Genomic DNA, 20,308 nt, shown 5'->3' on the forward strand with positions numbered 1-20,308 from the left:
GCTTTGAATCTATGTAATGAATGTGACAGAGTTCACAAAGCTGACACTCTTGTGGAAAAAATGCATTTCTGTTGTTGGAAACTAGACATAAAAATTATATCTTTTTTGTAATTTTATTTGGCACCTGTACACTCATAAGAAAAAAATGTTTCATTTTAAATTGCCTTCATACATTAAGAACACAAAAACAACAGTCTCTCTCTCACTTGATGTGGGACTCGACAGATGGAAAAATACACGATATTATTTTGAAATATAATTTTATTACATTATTTTTCCTCATTTAGAGGAAGCATATACATTTTAATAACATCAACTATCATGTTAATACACAATTAAAATTAAGAAGATTAGGTAAATGTTATTAAAATTTGAATAGTTTTATACAGAGGAGTTTAAGGTACACATTTTACTTGTCACATGAAAGATATGAGTCCATATTTTTACAAAATTATTTGATAGATTTTCTTTCCTTATCACAGTTACCAAGAGGCAACAAAATAATGCTGGGTATAAAATGCAGTATTAGGAAACTAAACATACTTAGTGTAGGCAGGTCCACAGCACCATTCAAGAGCATCTTGGAACTGCTGAACACATTTTTCTACTGCTGAACACATTTTGCTGTGTTTTAATACAATGTTATAATATGGCATTCATAAAAGACATTCTAAAGAGAATAGGGAGAAAATACTGCTGTGTCCTCCCTAGAAGGATACCAAATAATAAATAAAACAGCAAAAAAGCATCTACTAATTATTGAAACTAGAACAACTGGTTAAGAGCTAAAAATGTAAAATAATAGCATAACATTGAAAATTCTGAGCTGTCTAAACATTTTCCGGGTGAGAGAGACAATGACAGAAGGACTGACAAATGATAATTCCTGATTCTAATGAGTCATCAAATCTGTCTTTTTTTAAACCTTAGTTTCTGTTTGGCACATTTACCTTTAGTTATCTGAAACTACTTACAAAAAATGTTTTTCTTCCCTCTGCCTTCTATTTATTTATTGCTAAAGAGGCCACTGCTTCACTGAGGTAAAGATCTTAATGTGCCATGTTTTAATCAGCCCTATTGAAATTGTTTCAGTATCAATGAGTGGTAAAAAGATGCTTTGCCTTGAGTTTGACTTCAAATTATTGTTTTGGAGGATTTGTAATACGTAAATGATGAGTATTAAATGGAATACTCATTAAGACTACTGTTTCTGAAGGGACTGCATGATAACAGTGCAGCTGTATTTTCTTCTCTACTAACGAGAAACAATAAAAATAACCTATATTATATGGAATTATTAAAATGTATGTAATTCAAAGCTAAATCACAGAAAGAATGCTTGCGCTATTTATATCCTAGTTCACAAATAGGTTTATTATGTACTGGACAAGAAAATCAGCTGTATTTGTATAATTATTTGTGGTGCTCTAAGTACTAAAAGCTTCCCTCTACATATTCAGAAGGTGTTAGGTTTCATGAGGATCTCACTATTTAACATTTATTCTAAAATCTGATTTCTTCTTAAGGCTAAAATTCTTATATATAAGTAGACTAGATTGGTGAGTTCCTGGCTCCTACAGACTTCAGAATATTTTATTTCCACTCTCACAATCTTTTCTTTACTTTGATAACACTACTGGTTCTGTAGATGATACTGTAGGAGACAGTTGATACGTTTCCATATGCCAATGGTTGTACTTCAGGCGAGACTTGTTAATACATCATATCAGCTACCTGGCATCCTGTTGGATAAAAAATATTGTCTTTTACGTAACATTTTAGATTTAAACTCCAGTATCTTTAGTAATGCCATTAACTCAAAATTACATTTTCATTTACAACAGTATAAACTCTTACGGACACTTAGATACATAGATGGTTGTTATCTGTACTGTGTGATTCCATATGAGACACAGATAAAAATTTTTTTGAGTAGCAACATTGTTATAACAAGAGCTTCAGTAACAATAATTATTGGATATAAACTTGGGTACAACTGAACAGAGGAAAAGTGTAATGGCATTAATAAAGACAATGTTGGTGATGAAGTAATCTCTTAAGCATAAAAAATCAGCTGGTGTTACTATTTGAAATACCACAAATTACTCTCAAGCCCAGATAGAAATTTTAAAAACAGTACATGGTATTTATAATTGTATATGTAGACCTGATAAATAATTGTTTGAGTAATCAAGGAAATGCCTCAAGCAAAACTTTTGATAAATTATTGGGCCAATTCCAAGACTGAAATATGACCGAGTGATAGCACCGTTATGAGGTGTAGTGATACAGTTGTAATTATGACACCAAAAAATAAAGTTACATATTTAAATTATTGCTTATTTGCAGATACATGTCTGCAGTCCTGATACACATTGAGATCCTATGCCCCAGTACTACAGCAAGCCACCAGAGGAGCAACAATAAAATGGCACAGCACATTGATGAAGTGAACTAATGTGTGGTAATTTGTTTTTGGCAGGAATGGAAATGTTGTAGCAGTTGTAGGCCAATCGAGATGACTTCTTCCGCCATCTGGATTGGTTTGACACATCTGCATTGTTTCTGTTGGTACCAAAAATGAATTACCATGCAAAACTCCACTTTATCAATGGGCTGAGCCATTTTATTGTCACTCATCTAGTGGTGTGGTGTAGTTGTCTGGCATAGAGATTTCATTGTGTACCAGTACTTCAGACATGTATCTGGAAACAAACAAACAAAATTAATTGTGTTACTTTATTTATTTATTTATTTTATCTTTTTTGAGGTGATAATTAAAGCTTCATGACTGCCCCTCGCAGTCTTGAAACTTAAATTAATTACGTTACTTTATTTTTTGAGGTGATAATTAAAGCTTCATGTCTACCCCTCGTAGACTTGAAACTTAAATTGTCCCTGTCTGCTGCATTAATTTATTTCATCTGAGATCAAGTCATAAATTGGTGGCATGTTGTGGATAAAAAGGTCTCGTAACACTGTTCCACTGGTACACACAGCAGCAGATCATGTCAGTTCATTGGTATACAGGGCGTTCGTTCTCTGGAATTCTCCTGTATTCCCCCCAACCCAGTTGTTTTTCCTGCATCAGTGACCTTTCTCCTTTTTGTCTGGAGTCGAAAGTATAGCCCCATGTGAACAAATATTTTGCTACGTCTCACTTTTCTCTCTGTAGCTGATCCTTAATTTTCCTGTGTACTACACATAGCAATAGGATGTGCTCAGTTTCTTCTTGCTATCATAACTCAGCCCACATTTTCAGGAGTGCAACCAACTGCAACTGTGAATCCCAAGGTAATCATTAGCTGCGTTGAGACATGACCTGATATTTTGTTATGGCTGACAACAATTTTGGTCCAGTTATAGATGAACATATGTAAGAGATGAATTCAGTCTGCACCTTTTTTTCTCTGCCTTTCTTCTGATGACTGGCGCTTTTTATTGCTATTTTTCTAAAGGCTGTTGTCAGTGTACATACTTTCTATGCAACTAATCACACATAATCTTGCTTGTGGTAATCTTATTGCTACAGACAAAACACACACACACACACACACACACACACACACACACACACACTAACGTGTTATCTGGTTTCTTTTGCTCCACAACATAAAGATTGTGAAAACGGTAATTAGATGAAAAGTTTTCAGGTGAATGGCGGGGTCTTCAAGGCAAACATGCACACTATTTTGTCAACATGTTATGTAGATATGTCTTGATGAATCAGCCTTTTGTCCTAGAACTGTTCATTCATCATATACACTAGAAAACCCAAAAAAGGTTAAAGCAGTAAATCTCCAATTGTCATATGGTTCAGAATATCGTTTAATCAAACAATGGAAACTTCAAGTAGGAATATGAACAATTTAGGATTGCTACTTACTGCAAAGAAGACACGTCAAGTTGCCCAACAGGCACAATCAAAAGACACTCACGTATTGCTTTCAGCCACTGCCTTTATCAGTAAAAGAGAGAGACACAAACAAGCAGTAACACCTCAAGCATACAAAACTGTCAACTCCAGCATCTCGGGCTGGAATGCAACATCACGTGGGATAGAAGCAGCAATCTGGAGGAGGAAGGGATAGTAGTGTATGGATGGGGAGAGAGACGAACACCATCTGGTGGAGTGTCCTGTGTCCAGACTGCCAATGGCACAACATCTGGAGGTTGTGGATCAGAGAGATGGGGGAGGGGGGGGGGGGAGGAGCAAAAAAGGAAAGGAGTGGGGAAAGATGGGCGGAGGTGTCGGCAGAGCAGCAAATAAAGAGTGTGGGAGATGAGAATGGGAAGGAGGTGATAGGACAAAGGGGGTGAAAACTGTTCGGTGGATGGTGTGGGGACAGTATGTTACCATAGGTTGAGGCTGAGATAATTATGAGAGTGGAGAATGTGTTGTAAGGGTAACTCCTGTCTGCGCATTTCAGGAAAGCTGGTGGTGGAGGGAAGGATCTAGATGGCTTGGGTACTGAAGCAGCCACTGAATTCAAGTGTGTTATGTTAAGCTGCATGTTGGGCCACAGGGTGGTCCATTTTGCTCTTAGCCACAGTTTGGCAGTGGCCGTTCCTCCTGGTGGACAGCTGATTGGTAGCCATACCAATATAAAAAGCTGTGCAGTGACTGCAGTAGAGCTGGCAAATGAGATGGCTGCTTTCACAGGTGATCTGGCCCCTGATGGGGTAGGATAAACTTGTGACAGGACTGGAATAGTAAGTGCAATGTGGGTGGATTGGGCAGGTTTTGCACCTGGGTCTTTCACAGGGGTATGATTCTTGTGACAAGGGGTTGGGATTTGGAGTGGCATAGGAATGGACTAGGATGTTGTGGAGATTGAGATGACAACAGAACACCACTTTAGGAGGGGTGGGAAGTATCTTGGGTAGGATGACCCTCATTTTGTAGCACGATGGTAGGTAATCAAAGCCCTGGCAAAGGACGTGGTTCAGTTGTTCCAAGTCTGAAGTGGTATGTTCCAAGTCTGAAGTGGTACTGGATGATGGGCAGATTGGAGGTGTGAGAGGATATGTCATTTCCTTTGTCTTTGACTAAAACTATGTGCATCACATAAATTCATTTCAAAAACTTAGGTATAAATACTTAACATAAAATTTAAACAAATTTTTTGTACTGATATGCACAGGAGATCTGTTTGCGGACTAGGTCTGGGGGTTAGTGCCCGTATGTGAAGGTCTTGGTGAGACCCTCAAGGAGTTTTTGTCACTGCAGATACGCTTTCCCCAGGTGGCCAGACTATATGGGAGGGATATTTTGGTGTGAATGGGATGACAGCTGTCAAAATGCAGGTACTGTTGGTGGTTTTAATGTGGACAGAAGTGTGGATGAAGCCATCAGAGATGAGAAGGTAAACATCTAGGAAGGTAGCACGCTGTATTGAGGAGAACCACATGAAGCAGATGGTAGAGAGGGTGTTGAGGTTGCAAAGGGATGAAAATAGGGTATCTCGGCCCTGAGTCCAGACCATAAAGATGCTATCAGTGAACTTGGACCAGACTACGGATTTGGTGTTTTGGGATGCTAGGAAGGTCTCCTCTAAATGGTCCATAAAAACGTTGGTGGATGCCAATGGCTGAGCCACAGACTTTTTTTTATATACATTCCCTTCAAATGATAAATAGTTGTGGGTTGTGATAACATCAGTAATGTATATGAGGGAAGAGGTAGTGTCTGAAGGACACTGGGAAAGATTGTGTTCAATAGTGGTAAGACTATGGGCTTGAGAGATGTTCTGGGAAGGGCCTATGGCTTTATGTAGGAATTGGAGTTTGCCTTAAAGCCTTAGGCCCTTCTGAGAACATCTCCCCTGAATCCCCCCCCCCACCACCATGACACCCCGCACACCCACCTTCTACATGCTCCCCAAAATCCACAAACCCAACACTCCTGGACACCCCACTGTGGCTGGTTATTGTGCCCCCACTGAAAGAATTTCAGCCCTCATTGACCAGCATCTCCAACCAATTGCCTTCCACGTCAAAGATGCCAACCACATCCTTCACCAACTCTCCACGATCCCCACCCCTTTACCTCCTGGATCGCAACTTGTTACTCTTGACGCTACCTCCCTTTACATACGTCACTCATGCCCATGTCTTAAAGCTATTAAACACTACCTTTCCCAGTGTCGTTCAGACTCCAAACCCACTACCTCATTCCTCATACACATTACTAACTTGATCCTAAACCACCACTACTTCTAATTTGATGGGAAGGTATATAAACAAACCTGCAGCACAGCCATGGGCACTCTCATGGCACCCTCCAATGCCAACTTTTTTATGGACAATCTAGCAGAGTCCTTCCTAGCACCCCAAAACACCAAACCCATAGTCTGGTTCAGGTTCATTGACGATACTTACATGATCTGGACTCAAGGCTGAGACACCATATCTTCATTCCTAAACACCACCACCACCTTCTCCACCATCCACTTCACATGGTCCTCCTCAACCTAGAATGCCACCTGCCTAGATGATGACCCCCTCCTCTCTGAGGGCTTCATCCACACCTCTGTCCACATTAAACCCACCAACTACCAACAGCACACATTTTGACTGCTGTCCTCCCTTTCACATCATCAAAAAATCCCTTCCATATAGCCTGGCCATCCAGGGACAGCGTATCTACAGTGACAAAAACTCCCTTGCTCAGTATCCTGAGGGTCTCACCAAGGCCTTCACAGACAGGCACTATCCCCCAGACCTAGTCCGTAACCATATCTCCTGTGCCATTTTGCCTCAGACCCCCATTCCTCCCACCACCCCCAACAACCTGCCACAAAGGAGTGTCCCCTTCAGCACTCAGTACCATTCTGGACTGGAACAACTGAACATCCCCCTTCACCAGGGCTCTGATTACCTATCATCGTGCCCCAAAATGATGGACATCCTACCCAAGATACTTCCCACAGTTCCTAAAGTAGTATTCCATTGTCTACCCAATCTCCATCCCTATGCCACTCCAAAATCCAAGCCCTTGCCAAATGGCTGTGGAAGACCTAGGTGCAAAACCTGCCCAATCCACCCACACTGCACTTCCTATACCAGTCCTGTCACAGGTTAATACTACCCCATCAGGGGCCGGGCCACCTGTGAAAACAGCCATGTCATTTACCAGCTCTGCTTCAATCACGGCACAGCTTTTTATATTGGTATGACTACCAACTAGCTGTCCCACCTGTGAAAACAGCCATGTCATTTACCAGCTCTGCTTCAATCACTGCACAGCTTTTTATATTGGTATGACTACCAACTAGCTGTCCACCAGGATAAATGGCCACCGCAAACTGTGAACAAGAGCAAAATGGACCGCCCTGTGGTACAATAAGTAACACACTTGATTTCAATGGCTGCTTCGCTACCCAAGCCATCTGGATCCTTCCCTCCACTACCAGCTATTCTGAAATGCGCAGATGGGAGTTATCCTTACAACACATTCTCCATTTTTTAATTATCCTGGTCTCAACCTATGCACACTGTCCCCACACCCTCCAGCCAACAGTTTCTACCCCCTTCTCATCTCCCACCCTGTTTATTTGCAGTGCTCTGCCCATATTATCCTGCTCCTCTCCTTTTTTGCTCTTTTTTTCCCCTACCTCCTTGTCCTACAACCCCCTGACACTGCGCCTGTTGCCAATCTAGTCCCTGCCCACTGGACCAAACAGTGTTTCTCTCTCTCTCCGCACCCGTACACTACTTTCCCTTCCCTCTACCCACCCCTTCCAGATTGCTGCTTGTGTTCTGGTGTAACCACAAGCACCAGAATGAAGATGAAGGACGCAAGAGAAGAGAAGGTGGTGAAATGACAGCAGCCAATGGTGCGCTGATTAGGACCGCACCTCGACAGGTGCGGCCTCTGCCAGACTCAGCTGCTCAGTATTCAGACAGTATATGGACAGGCCTTGCAAAGAACACTACACTAGCAGTTATTAATGATCCACAAACTGTGTGTCAAACTTGTATGAACATTGTATATAGCAAAGGACTCGGATTTATGCAGCATGTTACCCATCGCTTGCTACACCATTGTAAATTCCAAGTTAAGTATTGTCATTCTTCTTATTTGTTACAAAAACTATTAATGTGATTTTGCTTGAATTGTTGTATAGAATTTTGAGAATGCAGCATCCTTTAGGCACCCTATACGAGACGAGAGTGCAGGACCTCACATTTGGCAATGAGTATCCACAGAAGCCAGTGCCTGATGGCCACAGAATTTTTGTTTATATTGTGCTAGCACCTTAATTCTCTATCTGTATTTACTTTGCAGGGGTGCTTATTGCTTTAACAGTTTCTTGTCATTTTTGCTAATCAGTGCTTTCAGGTGGCTGTTGCAGAAATTTTCTTTGCTTGTGTCCTAATTTTACTTGCTTGCCTTGTCTGTTTTTTTGCATTACTGTCTTCCAACATGCCCACCCCACCTGTCCTGTCCCCTGCTCAGGTGCCACAGCTGCAAACTTTAGATGCCACACAGGTAATGCAGATGTTTCAGTTCCAGACTCAACAAATCTCCACGTTACTCAACACGGTGCAGCAGCTACTGGCCAACACTGTGTGCCTGACGCAGCAAGCACCACCTTTTTGACAGCGAACAAGACGAGGAATGGCTCAAGTGGTTGTCACAATTTGAGCCTACGTCATCGCCTACAATGTACCAGGTACTGTGAAACTTCTCTATCTCCTATCAACAGTAGGAAGTGTAGTGTTCAGTCTCCTACAAAAACTATTCACTAGAACACTCTGAGTGAACTTCCTTATGATGAGGTGGTAATGTCACTAACAAACTATTATGACCAACAAGTAAATGTGATAGCAGCTAGACATCCACACTTTAATTGCAAAAACTGTCACAACAAACTTATTGCGAGTGGGTAACAGATTTGCAGGATATGACAAGGAAATGCAAATTCAAATGTGCTTGTAGTGCTTTATATTCTGATGTTATCTTGCACGATGCGATCGTGTACAATGTACCTGACGTCAAACTCAGAGAAAATTTTGAAACAGTCTGATCTATCGTTTCAGCGGGTAGTGCAAACACTAGATCAGTACGATTCCAGTGCCTTGTCAGTTCACACTTTCGAGCAGCCAGCTATATGCCGGGTTGAGTCCCTTGTTTGCGATTGCCCCATTCCACATCGGCGGCTTGCTCTAGCCACACCAACGAGATGGATCATCGTTGGCAGAATTGCTTCATGGCCGCCGCCATCGGACACTGCTCTACCTGCTTCACCTTCCTCAGCATCCAGTGCCAAAGGAAGACCACAAGTATCGCTTCGCGCTGCATGATATTGTCTTTTACAGGGTTTTTAGTGGCAGCAGACGGTGGGCGCGAGGTGAGATCATCCCTCAACTTGGCGCTTGCATATGTCTTCTTTCAGGTCCAGATGGCTTGCAGCACTGCCATCAAAATCAACTTTGCCTCTGTCACTCTCTCTTCCCCGAGATTCACAGATCCAGAGGACAGTGCGGGCACAGCACCTGCCAGAGAGCGTTCTCACTACACTGCGGGATGATCCCATGGAGACGGAGCCTTCACCCCCTCTCGTCCTATCGATGGAGCTGGACCCACCCACACCGTAGCAGTCACTGCCTTCTTCATCTGGTTCATGGCAGCAGGAGGTGGAACGCATACCCTTCTGGTCATTTTCTGGGGGACATTTCCGCCAGAGCGCAGGCTGGTTGGCGGGGTACGGCTGGAAGCTTGACATCCCCTGCAGCCACAGCTTCCAGCCCAGCTATGCGTCCACACTCCTGCCTCCCTGCTGTGGTCGCACTTCCTACACGACGATGGTCCATCACTTTGGGGGGGGGAATGTTTTGGCGCAACCACAAGTGCCAGATCGAAGATGAAGAATGGAAGAGAAGAAAAGGCGGTGAAATGACGTAGGCCAATGGTGCACAGATTAGGACCACACCATGACAGGAGCAGCTTCTACAAGAGGAGAATATAAGTGCTTCTCCTACCAGCCTTAGCCGCTCAGAATTCGGATAGACCTAGCAGAGAATGCTACAATAGCAGTTATTAGTGATGCACAAATTGTGTGTCAAACTTGCATGAACATTGTATATAGTAAAGGACTCGGATTTATGCTGCATGTCACCCATCACTTGCGACACCATTGTAAATTCCAAGTTAAGTATTGTCATTCTTCTTATTTGTTATAAAAACTATTAATGTGATTTTGCTTGAATTGTTGTATGGCATTCCGAAACACAGCATCCTTTAGGCTCCCTATACGAGATGAGTGGGCAGGACCCCACAGCTTGTATCCCACATGATATTGCATTCTTGCCCGAGATGCTGCAGTTGGCAGTCATGTGTGCTTGCTTGCTTGCTTTTGTGTGTGTGTGTGTGTGTGTGTGTGTGTGTGTGTGTGTGTGTGTGTGTTTTTTACTGATAAAGGGTGTAGCTGAAAGCTATATGTGTCTTTTAATTGTGCCTGTCTGCAATGTGATGTGTCTTATTTACGGTATGTAGCAATCTGTCATTTCCTACATTGTTGATAATATTGTTTAAGGAGGCATCTTCTAGCTGTCACACCACTAATATCTGATACACTTGTTTATACACTGTCCAGATACATTAATTCGAACGCAGCCTATGTTTGATGTCAATATGCAATAACCACTCACAGACAGCAGATGGCAACACTAGCAATGAAGGATAAACAAATCCTGTTGGGGGGATGCAGAAAACAGTGCAGTTATCATACTGATGCAGAAACGGAATTATTTATCTGAGATCCAAAATAGCATGATTATTGGCTTTCAGGCCAGTTAAGTTTGTGAACTGTTCACATGCTGCCATGGTTAAAGTATGTCATGTATGGCAAAATGGTTCTATCCAAAACTGGCATTGAGGCAACTGTTATGCACCATAGGCCATACATAACAGGGGTGAACTATGGCTGTGGAGATGTGTATGGGGAAACAGATGGTGCAACTGTTCAGCACCTGACCATCCAGATGAACCAAGAAGCTTCCAACAGTGTCTCCTCAATGACCGTGTAGCGGATGTTGCTACTTATGGGCCTACGCAGCAGGCACCTGGTTCACGTGCCCACACTGATTGCTGTCCATAGGTGACAAAAGTTGGAATCTGCATGCCAATACCACAACTGGACATCCACTGAGTGGCGACAGGTGGTGTTTTCGAATGACTAATGTTTTGTACTCCACTGGACAGATGGCTGGTGATGCGTAAGGTCCTGAAACGATTGTTGGAAAGGTTGAGGCTGGTGGAGGCAGTGTTATGGTCTGATATTCTCTCAGTGATTTCATCATTCTGGAAGACACAGCAGATTAACACAAGAATGAATATATCCTTGAGGACCATGTGTACCTCTACACGTAATTTGTTTTTCGCTCGGCAAAATGGCATCTACTAGCGGGACAGAGCACCATCTCATACAGCTCGCTGTGTATGTGTATGGTCTGAAGAACACCAGGGTGAATTTACCATACTCCCCTGGCCACCAAACTCCATGGATTTAAACCCAATTGAGAATCTGTGGGACCACCACATACTTAGGGCCTTATGAACAGGGAAAGAGTACAGCTCTCCCTGAAGGGCAATGTACACGGTAACTTAAAACATCTCTGGTATTCAGATATAACTGATGACATAGATGACTTTACACATACAGGGTCAAGTTAGCACAGGTCATGTACCTAATATACAGGGTGCCCCAAAAAGAATGATCCGATTTTAAATGGATTTATTTATTAGGAAGAAGGGCTTAACACCAACAAATTGCATACTAAATTACTCAGAAAAGACAGAAGTTTATAAAAATCCATCATACATGTTCAATATGTCCTCCATTGGCTGCACAGACAACATCTAGCCGATAGCCGAATTCATCCTAAACTGAGCGTAAGGTGTCTTCTGTCACTGAAGCTACAGCAGCTGATATTCTGTTTTTAGTTTATCAATGTCACAAGATAAGGGAGGAACATAAATACATTGTTTAACATGTCCCCAAAGGAAGAAATCACATGGTGTTAAGTCAGGGGACCTAGGAGGCCAAGCGTGTAAAGCCTGGTCTCATGGTCCTGTACGCCCTATCCAATGTTGAGGCACGTTGTAAGGGGTTCACCACCCTGTTGGAGCAAATGTTATTTTCTGTCGCAGGCATCATGTGAGCAATACATCGAAATTACATTTTCTCCAGCATGGTGGTGAACTCCTTACAACGTTGGCACTGCGCACGTTGTTGTGCCAGTGCAGTGGTGCTCCATCTTGTTGATAGATGAAATTTTCAGAGCCAAGTTATGGGAATAACCAGTTCCGTAGCATTGCAAGATACGATTGTCATGTTACGGTTTCTTCTTCAAAACAAGTAGGGTCAATAAACCTTGCTTTGCAAAACAACACAAAAAACATTCACTTTTTGTGCAACACGTTTGTCTTCAATTGTTCCATGAGGATTTTCGTGCCCCCATATACGCACACTATGACGGTGAACCTTATTACTAATATGGGAAGTCGTCTCATCACTGAATATCAATCGTAACATAAAAGTGTCATCTTCCATGTCATGCTAAAGTCCACTCGCTTCACTTTGTCAGTATCTCGAAGAGCTTGTACCAGTTGTAATTGGTATGGTTTGAGGGCTAAACAATGCTGTACACACACCACACTGTCATGCGCGGTAACGCAAATCCTCGGCTAGCACGACGCGTAGACTTGCGGGGACTCTGCTCAAATGCTCGTCAGATTTGTTCCACTGCTTGTCCAGGAATGCGTGACCGGTCAGGACTTTTGCCTTTACAGAGGCACCCTATTTCTTCAAACTGTTTATACCACCATCATATGTTCTTTGGTGATGGTGGTTTAGCATGAAATCGAATATGAAACACCAGCTGAACTGCAATCACTGATTGAGTACAACTAAATTCAATAACACAATACGCCTTCTGTTGCACGGATGCCATATTGCGAGAGACTGACTGCATGCTCCAGGTCAGCGCTCATGGCGACATCTAGTGGATTTCAGAAATTTTTAGAACAAAATATTGCCAATATTCCACAATGCATCAATTATATAGATGATATGCTAATCACAGGATTGACTAAGGAGGAGCATATGACAAATATCTGGTGAGTATTTTCTATCCTTTTGCAAGCTGGGTTAAAGTATAACTTGTCAAAATGCTCCTTCTTTCTGTTTCCCATTAAGTATATATTCTTAAACAGGATGGCCTTAGAATAATGTAAGAGATGTAGCAACCACTTCCCAAATTTCCAAACCAAAAAATTCAATGACTTGCATGGTTACAAGGGCAAGGTTACATATTATTTCCAATTTATTCCCCAAATTACAACAACAGCCCATCCACTAAATTGATGGCGGAAGAAAGGGGTCTCTTTCCAGTGCTCCATGGATTGTCACCAAGCATTTCTTGAACTGAAGCAATGTCTCCAAACCATGCTTTGCTTGACCTTGTATCAGCAACATTTATCTCTCATATTGGCCACAGATGCATCACCATACAGCATCAGATGTTTTAACATGTGAGTACCCACATGGTTCAGAATGGTATATCACATTTGCTCTAAGACACTCACTGTGGCATAAGAAAATTATTCCCAGTTAGAGAAAGAGGCACTGCCAAATATTTTTGGTTTCCAGAAGTACTACATTTTTCTTCTTAGCTCAAAATTTCATTTGGTTGCAGACTATATGCCACTGTTGTCCATATTTGGCTCTGCATTAAAGATGCCTGATGGACATCTCAGAGGTTACAAGGCTGGATTTTTACCTATCAAATTACCAATATTTCGTTCATTATTGTACATTTGCCCAGCACGCTAATGCAGACATGCTGTCACAGTTCCCTGTGGATCCTGATGAGAATTTTGATAAAGAAGAGATTATTTGCTTTCACAATGATTCACAATTGGAATAACTGGTGGAAAAGATTTCCGTCACTGCTGCAGCAGCCACTCGTAAGAATCCACTCTTGAAACAGGTTGCCTGTTTGTACAAATTGGCTGGCCCAGACCCTTCCTTCAGCAGTCTCAACAAAATATAGTTCCTTCTATTTGTGATCCCATGCCCTTCATCTTTTCGAAGGTGATTTATTATTGAATTGATTTATTATTGAATCAAGATGACCGTCAGTGTTGAGTGGTGATTCTTAAGGTTTCGTTCTCACATATCTTTTGATTTGTGCATCAGTCCCACTGTGGCATTCCCAGAATGAAGAATCTGGCCCGGCAACATGTGTATTGGCCACAGATTGACAAGTATACCACATGTTTGTCTAGATATTGACAAGCTTGTCAGATGTAGCAACTAGCAATGCATCATGCCTACCAATATTGCCCACATCTGCCCAGCCATGAGAACAAAAGAAAGCAGATTTTGTGGGTCCCTTGCATGGGACAATGTGGTTGACAGTAATAGATGTGTATGCTGGCCACTGTTTTCTCTCTTGAAAGGGGCCTCACAATCCTGAATCACCTATAATGGCCTGCAGTCTGCATCCACTGGTTTTCAACAGTTTTACACCCCTCCATTTCACCTTGTCTCTAATGACATGGCAAAATGTTTGAAACACAGATGGAAAAACTACTGACACCCCTGTCTATTGATTCTAAATTGCTTTCTTTTTTTCCCCTCTTCCCCTGGAGGGACACCAATCCATGATAAAACCCTGTCAGAACTCTTGCACGGAAGCCCTTGTTATTACTTGTAGCCATAATCAGTGCAAGAAGAAGAAGCTGCCACACCTTTTAAAATGGGTATCCCCATCTGGGGAAACAAGTTTGAACATACACCTGCCTGGATATGTGGCTCCATCACCGCCCAGCAAAGCCGGTAGCTCATCCTGGTGGTCACTTTAAGGCATCGTTTGCCAGCATCAGAATCAATTCAGTATGCACCATGTGGTGCAAACTCCACTTCTGGATCTGCCACAGCAGCAAGGGCAATCTGTCTTGCCCACTTCATAGACCAACAATAGAGATAAAGGGTCCAGTCAAAGGAGAACTTCCCAGGTAGTTGACATCTGGTATTCCCAGTTCTCCAACCATCATGCATCATATTGTGGACCTGGACGCAGATGAGACACAGGTGGCCCTCCAGCATGTGTTGGGTCTGATATTAGAACCACAGCCCTCTCCAGGACAAGTAGCAAGCTGTGAGTGTGAACTGCCATTGCCTCCTGTCTCTCCAACGCTGGACCAAGGAGCAGCTCTTCTGCCACCACCAGCAGCACCCAAAGCTGCATCCCAGCCTTTGCAACAGCCCATACACACCTCGCCCTCCCCTGCACAATCTAAGACAGTTTTGGTCCTATAGGCCAATTCAAAGGTGGAGTGAGTTTGTAATCCAGTTGGACATATTGATGAATCAATTAATATTAATAGGCATACATCAAGCAAGCTCACTAGGCACAGTGTTGATGGATACACCTGCTAGCCAGGTCACTTGCAAAACACCTGCGGCAGATTTAAAAGCTGCATTGGACCTTCACAGTCTCACTTGTTAACCAGTTAATGTCTACATTATGCTCTTCAGTGCACCTGTAGATGATGACCTTGCGATATATAGTTTTCTCCATGACTGTGATTTGAACATTACTGTTCGAAATCATTGATATTGTCAAAATTGTGTCTGCCTAACACATTGTTCAAATGACTATTGTACTTACGATATATGGACATGTCATGAGGATGGTTCAATATGAGTGCTTCCCAATCAAAGATACACAGTGTCCTGCTTCACTAATGTGTGAGTCATTCAACAAACTTCTAAAGTACTGTATCGACCAAGAGGTATTCATCTCTGGGAATAATTTGTTTTGTGTGTTTCCAGAAGAGTCAGGAACTATTATCTTTTGTAATTTGTTTGTACATACTTTGTGTTTGATAAAATCTGCATTGTTGAAGAAGCAGCCTTACAACACTTTCAATTAAGGTCTCACCTTTGACTTACTAATCACATATAGTACATTACTAAAGTAGTCTGCAAATTGAGTTTGTTACATTCCATTCATTCTCTGTACTCTGTGTTACTCATAAAGTAAGATTTGCAGAGATTTTGCCCTATCTGCACACATATCCTTTGATTTTTCTTTATCACAAACACACAGTTTTTTTTAAAAAAAAAATAAGTTCAAGATTCCACGTGACTGGAAGGAGGCCCAGGTCATAGAAATCTATAAAAAGGGTAGAAAATTGGATGCACATTATTACCGGCCAATTTCACTGATATCGATTTGTTGTAGAATCATGGAACATACTATTTTTTTTAAAATCCATCTTTTATTCTACATGTTTGAAAGTTTTACAGTGTGTAGATACATCCTTTAGGAACACTATTTTCATTTCTCCACATAATTTCCATCCCTCTCAATTGCCTTATGCCATCTTGGAACCAGCACCTGTATACCTGCACGGTCAAATTCTGGACCAACCTGTTGGAGCCACTGTTTGGCAACGTGCACAAGAGAGTCATCATCTTCAAACCTTGTTCTGTGAAGAGAGTCTTTCAGTTTCCCAAAGAGATGATAGTCACATGGAGCCAGGTCAGGACTGTAAGGCAGGTGCTTCAGTGTTGTCCATCCAAGTTTTGTGATCGCTTCCATGGTTTTTTGGCTGATATGTGGCTGTGCATTGTCGTGCAACAGCAAAACATCCGGCTTTTGCCTATGTGGTCGAACATGACTTAGTTGAGCTTGAAGTTTCTTCAGTGTCATCACATATGCATCAGAATTTATGGTGGTTCCACTTGGTATGATGTCCACAAGCAAGAGTCCTTCGGAATCGAAAAACACCGTAGCCATAACTTTTCCAGCAGAAGGTGTGGTTTTGAATTTTTTTTTTCTTGGGTGAAATTGCATGATGCCACTCTATTGATTGCCTCTTCGTCTCTGGTGAAAAATGATGGAGCCATGTTTCATCACCTGTCTCAACTCTTCCAAGAAATTCATCTCCACCATTCTTGTACTATTCCAAAAGTTCGCTGCATACTGTTTTTCTTGTTTCTTTGTGAGCCACTGTCAACATCCTGGGAACCCACCTGGCACAAACCTTTTTTAATGCCAACACTTTCAGTATTCTGTAAACACTTCCTTCCCCTATCCCAACGTAGCGTGACAATTCGTTCACCATGATGCGTCTGTCAGCAGTCACCAATTTGTTAACTCTCTGCACATTGTCTGGAGTGTGTACAGTACGAGGCCTGCCACTGTGAGGACAATCCTCAATATTGCCGTGCCCGCTTTCATCATGTAACCTGCTTGCCCACCGACTAACTGTACTGCGATCGACAGCAGCATGTCCATACACCTTTTTTGACCTCTTGCGGATGTTTCCCACTGTCTCGTTTTCACAGCACAGGAATCCTATAACAGCACGTTGCTTCTGACAAACGTTAAGTGTAGCAGCCATCTTGAAGACATGCTGTGACGGCACCACTCACAGGAACAGGTTGAAATAAGTTTGAAAACAAGTCAGAAGGATGTATCTACACACTGTAAAACTTTCACACATGCAAAATGAAAACTGTATTTTTACAAAAATAGTGTGCATTTCTTTTGGAGTGACCCTTGTATTTTGCATTCAGACATAATCACCTTTCTAGACTCTGAGAAGCTCATCTGCACAGTTTTAGGAAACAGCGGTCATGAAAGACACAGCTGGCCCTCTTTGTGCATGATATACAACAGGCTCTAGATACCGGCTCCCAGGTTGATGCCATATTCCTCGACTTGTTGCCTGTGCCAAAAAGTGTGTGCTTACAGTCTATCAGATGACATATGCGGTTGGATAGAAAGTTTTCTAACAACCAGAGAACAGTATGTCATCCTGAATGGGGAGACTTCAACAGAAACAAGCATAACATCAGGTGTGCCCCAAAGCAGCATAATAGGTCCACTGCTTTTTACGATTTACATAAACGATCTCGTTGATGGTACTGACAGCAGCATTAGACTGTTTGCCAATAATGTTGTAGTCTACAGGGAAGTAGTATCACATGAAAGTTGTGAACAAACCAATGAGGATTTGCAGAAAATAAATGAGTGGTGTAATGACACATTTATCTCTCAATATTAGTAAGTGTAACCTACTGCATATACCAAAGTGAAAATCCCTGTTAATGTAAGAGTACAAAATAACTGCCCAGTCTTTGGAAGCAGTAACATCCGTCAAGTATCTGGGTGTGACTATTCGAGGTGATCTCAAATGGAACGATCAGATTACACAAGTAACAGGTAAGGTGAACTCTACATTGTGGTTTATTGGTAGAATCCTGAAGCGATGCAGTCCTTCAACAAAGGAAATTGCTTACAATACTTTAGTTCATCCAATCTTAGAGTATTGTTCATCTGTATGGGACCCTTACCAGTTGGGTCTGATTCAAGAGATTGAGAAAGTCCAAAGAAGAGTGGCAAGATTCGTGACTGGTACATTTGGCCATTTAGCTGACGTGCTAAACAGAAGGGGCTGTTCACTAAATTCCAAAATCGGATCTTCGCTGAGGATGTAGAGCATGCTTTATTACCACCAACTTTCAAATCGCACAGTGTTCAACATTCAAAGACAAGGGAAATTAGAGCCTGTACTGAGGCACCGAGACAGTTGTTTTTCCCTCGTGTGATCCGCGAGTGGAACGGGTTGGGGGGGTGTGGGTTGGGGGGGGGGAATATGACTTTGGTGTGAATAGTGCCCTCCGCCACACACCACTTGGTGGCTAGCGGAGTACATACGTAGATGTAGATTCAACTGCATTTATAAATTTGCATGTCCATCAGCCTTGCTCCAGTGATTCATGTTTTGGCAGCTGTAAAGGAACTTTTAATATGATTTAAATTACCTTTACCTGGCACTGGGATCCTGAATACCCAGGAGGACAGTAGCAAGCAGTTTCATTGGCAATAACCATACATTTTCCTCCATTCTGGCATGTATCATTATGACATTGTGCCCTTTCACATAGATCTCCTGAAAATACAAGAAACAAGTATTTGAAAAACAAATAAAACGTTCTACAATTTTTATGAAACTCATTATTAGAATATTAAGTACAAAGTTGGCACATATGTGTATGCTAAACTATAATGGGGTGTATAAAATGTATTTATAGATGGTGTCTCATGAACAACTCTCTGAGATACAAATTTTGATAAGTTTGTACAGAATGCAACTGACCTATATTTCATATCTATCAAGGCAGAAGACAAGCACACAATCATAATTCAGATAAGGCATATCACAGCAGTTCACTGAAGAACCACTAAGTCCTGCAACTTGATACTGAAATAGCTGAATAGGGATAAACAAAAAAGCTGTACCCAGAAGTTGGAAGAAAGCACAGGTCACATCCATCTACAAGAAGGGTAGCAGAAGTAACTCACAATACTAACATCCAATATCTTTGACATCCATTTGTTGTAGAATCTTAGAACATGCTGTGAGCTCTAACAAATGAGCTGTGCCTCAAAATTCCATCCCTTCAAGGATGTGAAGTGAGTCAAATTATATATTAACAGACAGAAGCAGCCTTTGCACGCAGCTTTAGTAAAATACGATAACAATCAATTACAACTATTATTTATCTGTTTTAAGTTTATCCCCTAGGAATGTTTAGAAACTAGGACTGTACAGAGTAAGTAAGTAAAGGTGTCACCAACTCAAAAATTGGTTTGAACACCACAGTGATTTTTAGGTGTGGTCCTATGAGAACTGTTGCCTTCCTCCAAACTATGAATTGACCACCAGTTATACGGCGAACTATAGTTTAATGTGGATTCCAAAAAACAGTGCAACTTGATATTTTTCCCATAAAACATAGAAAATGGCAACCAATCTTTTGTTCTTCTTTTTCCCCCATTAATTAATTTCTGAACTTTTCCAGTTTCATCTTCAGATGGTGTGCATGGAAATAACATGTTTATGTCTATATCATGATGCTGGGTACTGGCTCCTAACATAAATGCCAAAAAATAGTGTTACAATTTACTATGACAATTACTTCTATGTTTTTAGTTTATTATAAATTGGGTTATTACTGTCCCCTAAGCAGAAGAGTTTATGAAGAATGTTAGGAAAGCACCTGTGGTTTACAAAACTGATGATGGTTTGTAAACAGAAATGACTATGTACTTTGCCACTCACATGGAGCTATTTGCTGCATAGGTATTCTCAACAAACAAGAGCTAGGAAATGACATGGTTTTACAGATGAACTGAAAATATTTACTTCATTTACAGTAAACAGGGGGAAGAGATGAAGCTGAAACTCAAACATATGATAAATCACATACTAGTTAAA

General features: G+C 41.6%; 1 protein-coding gene across 1 annotated transcript in view; it reads right to left on the reverse strand.

Annotated features, from left to right (window-relative positions):
* Positions 1-243: 243 nt before the first annotated feature.
* Positions 244-20,308, reverse strand: part of LOC126260817 (uncharacterized) — a 955,955-nt gene continuing 935,890 nt past the window's right edge. The window contains exons 13-14 of the mRNA XM_049958191.1: positions 18,858-18,979; positions 244-1,742 (exon numbers count right to left, since the gene is read on the reverse strand). Coding sequence (XP_049814148.1) covers positions 1,731-1,742; positions 18,858-18,979 — 134 coding nt within the window. The 3' untranslated portion in view covers positions 244-1,730. The remainder of the gene's footprint in view (positions 1,743-18,857; positions 18,980-20,308) is intronic.

Source organism: Schistocerca nitens, chromosome 5, assembly GCF_023898315.1.
Source record: "Schistocerca nitens isolate TAMUIC-IGC-003100 chromosome 5, iqSchNite1.1, whole genome shotgun sequence".
NCBI classification, from domain to species: Eukaryota; Metazoa; Arthropoda; class Insecta; order Orthoptera; family Acrididae; genus Schistocerca; species Schistocerca nitens.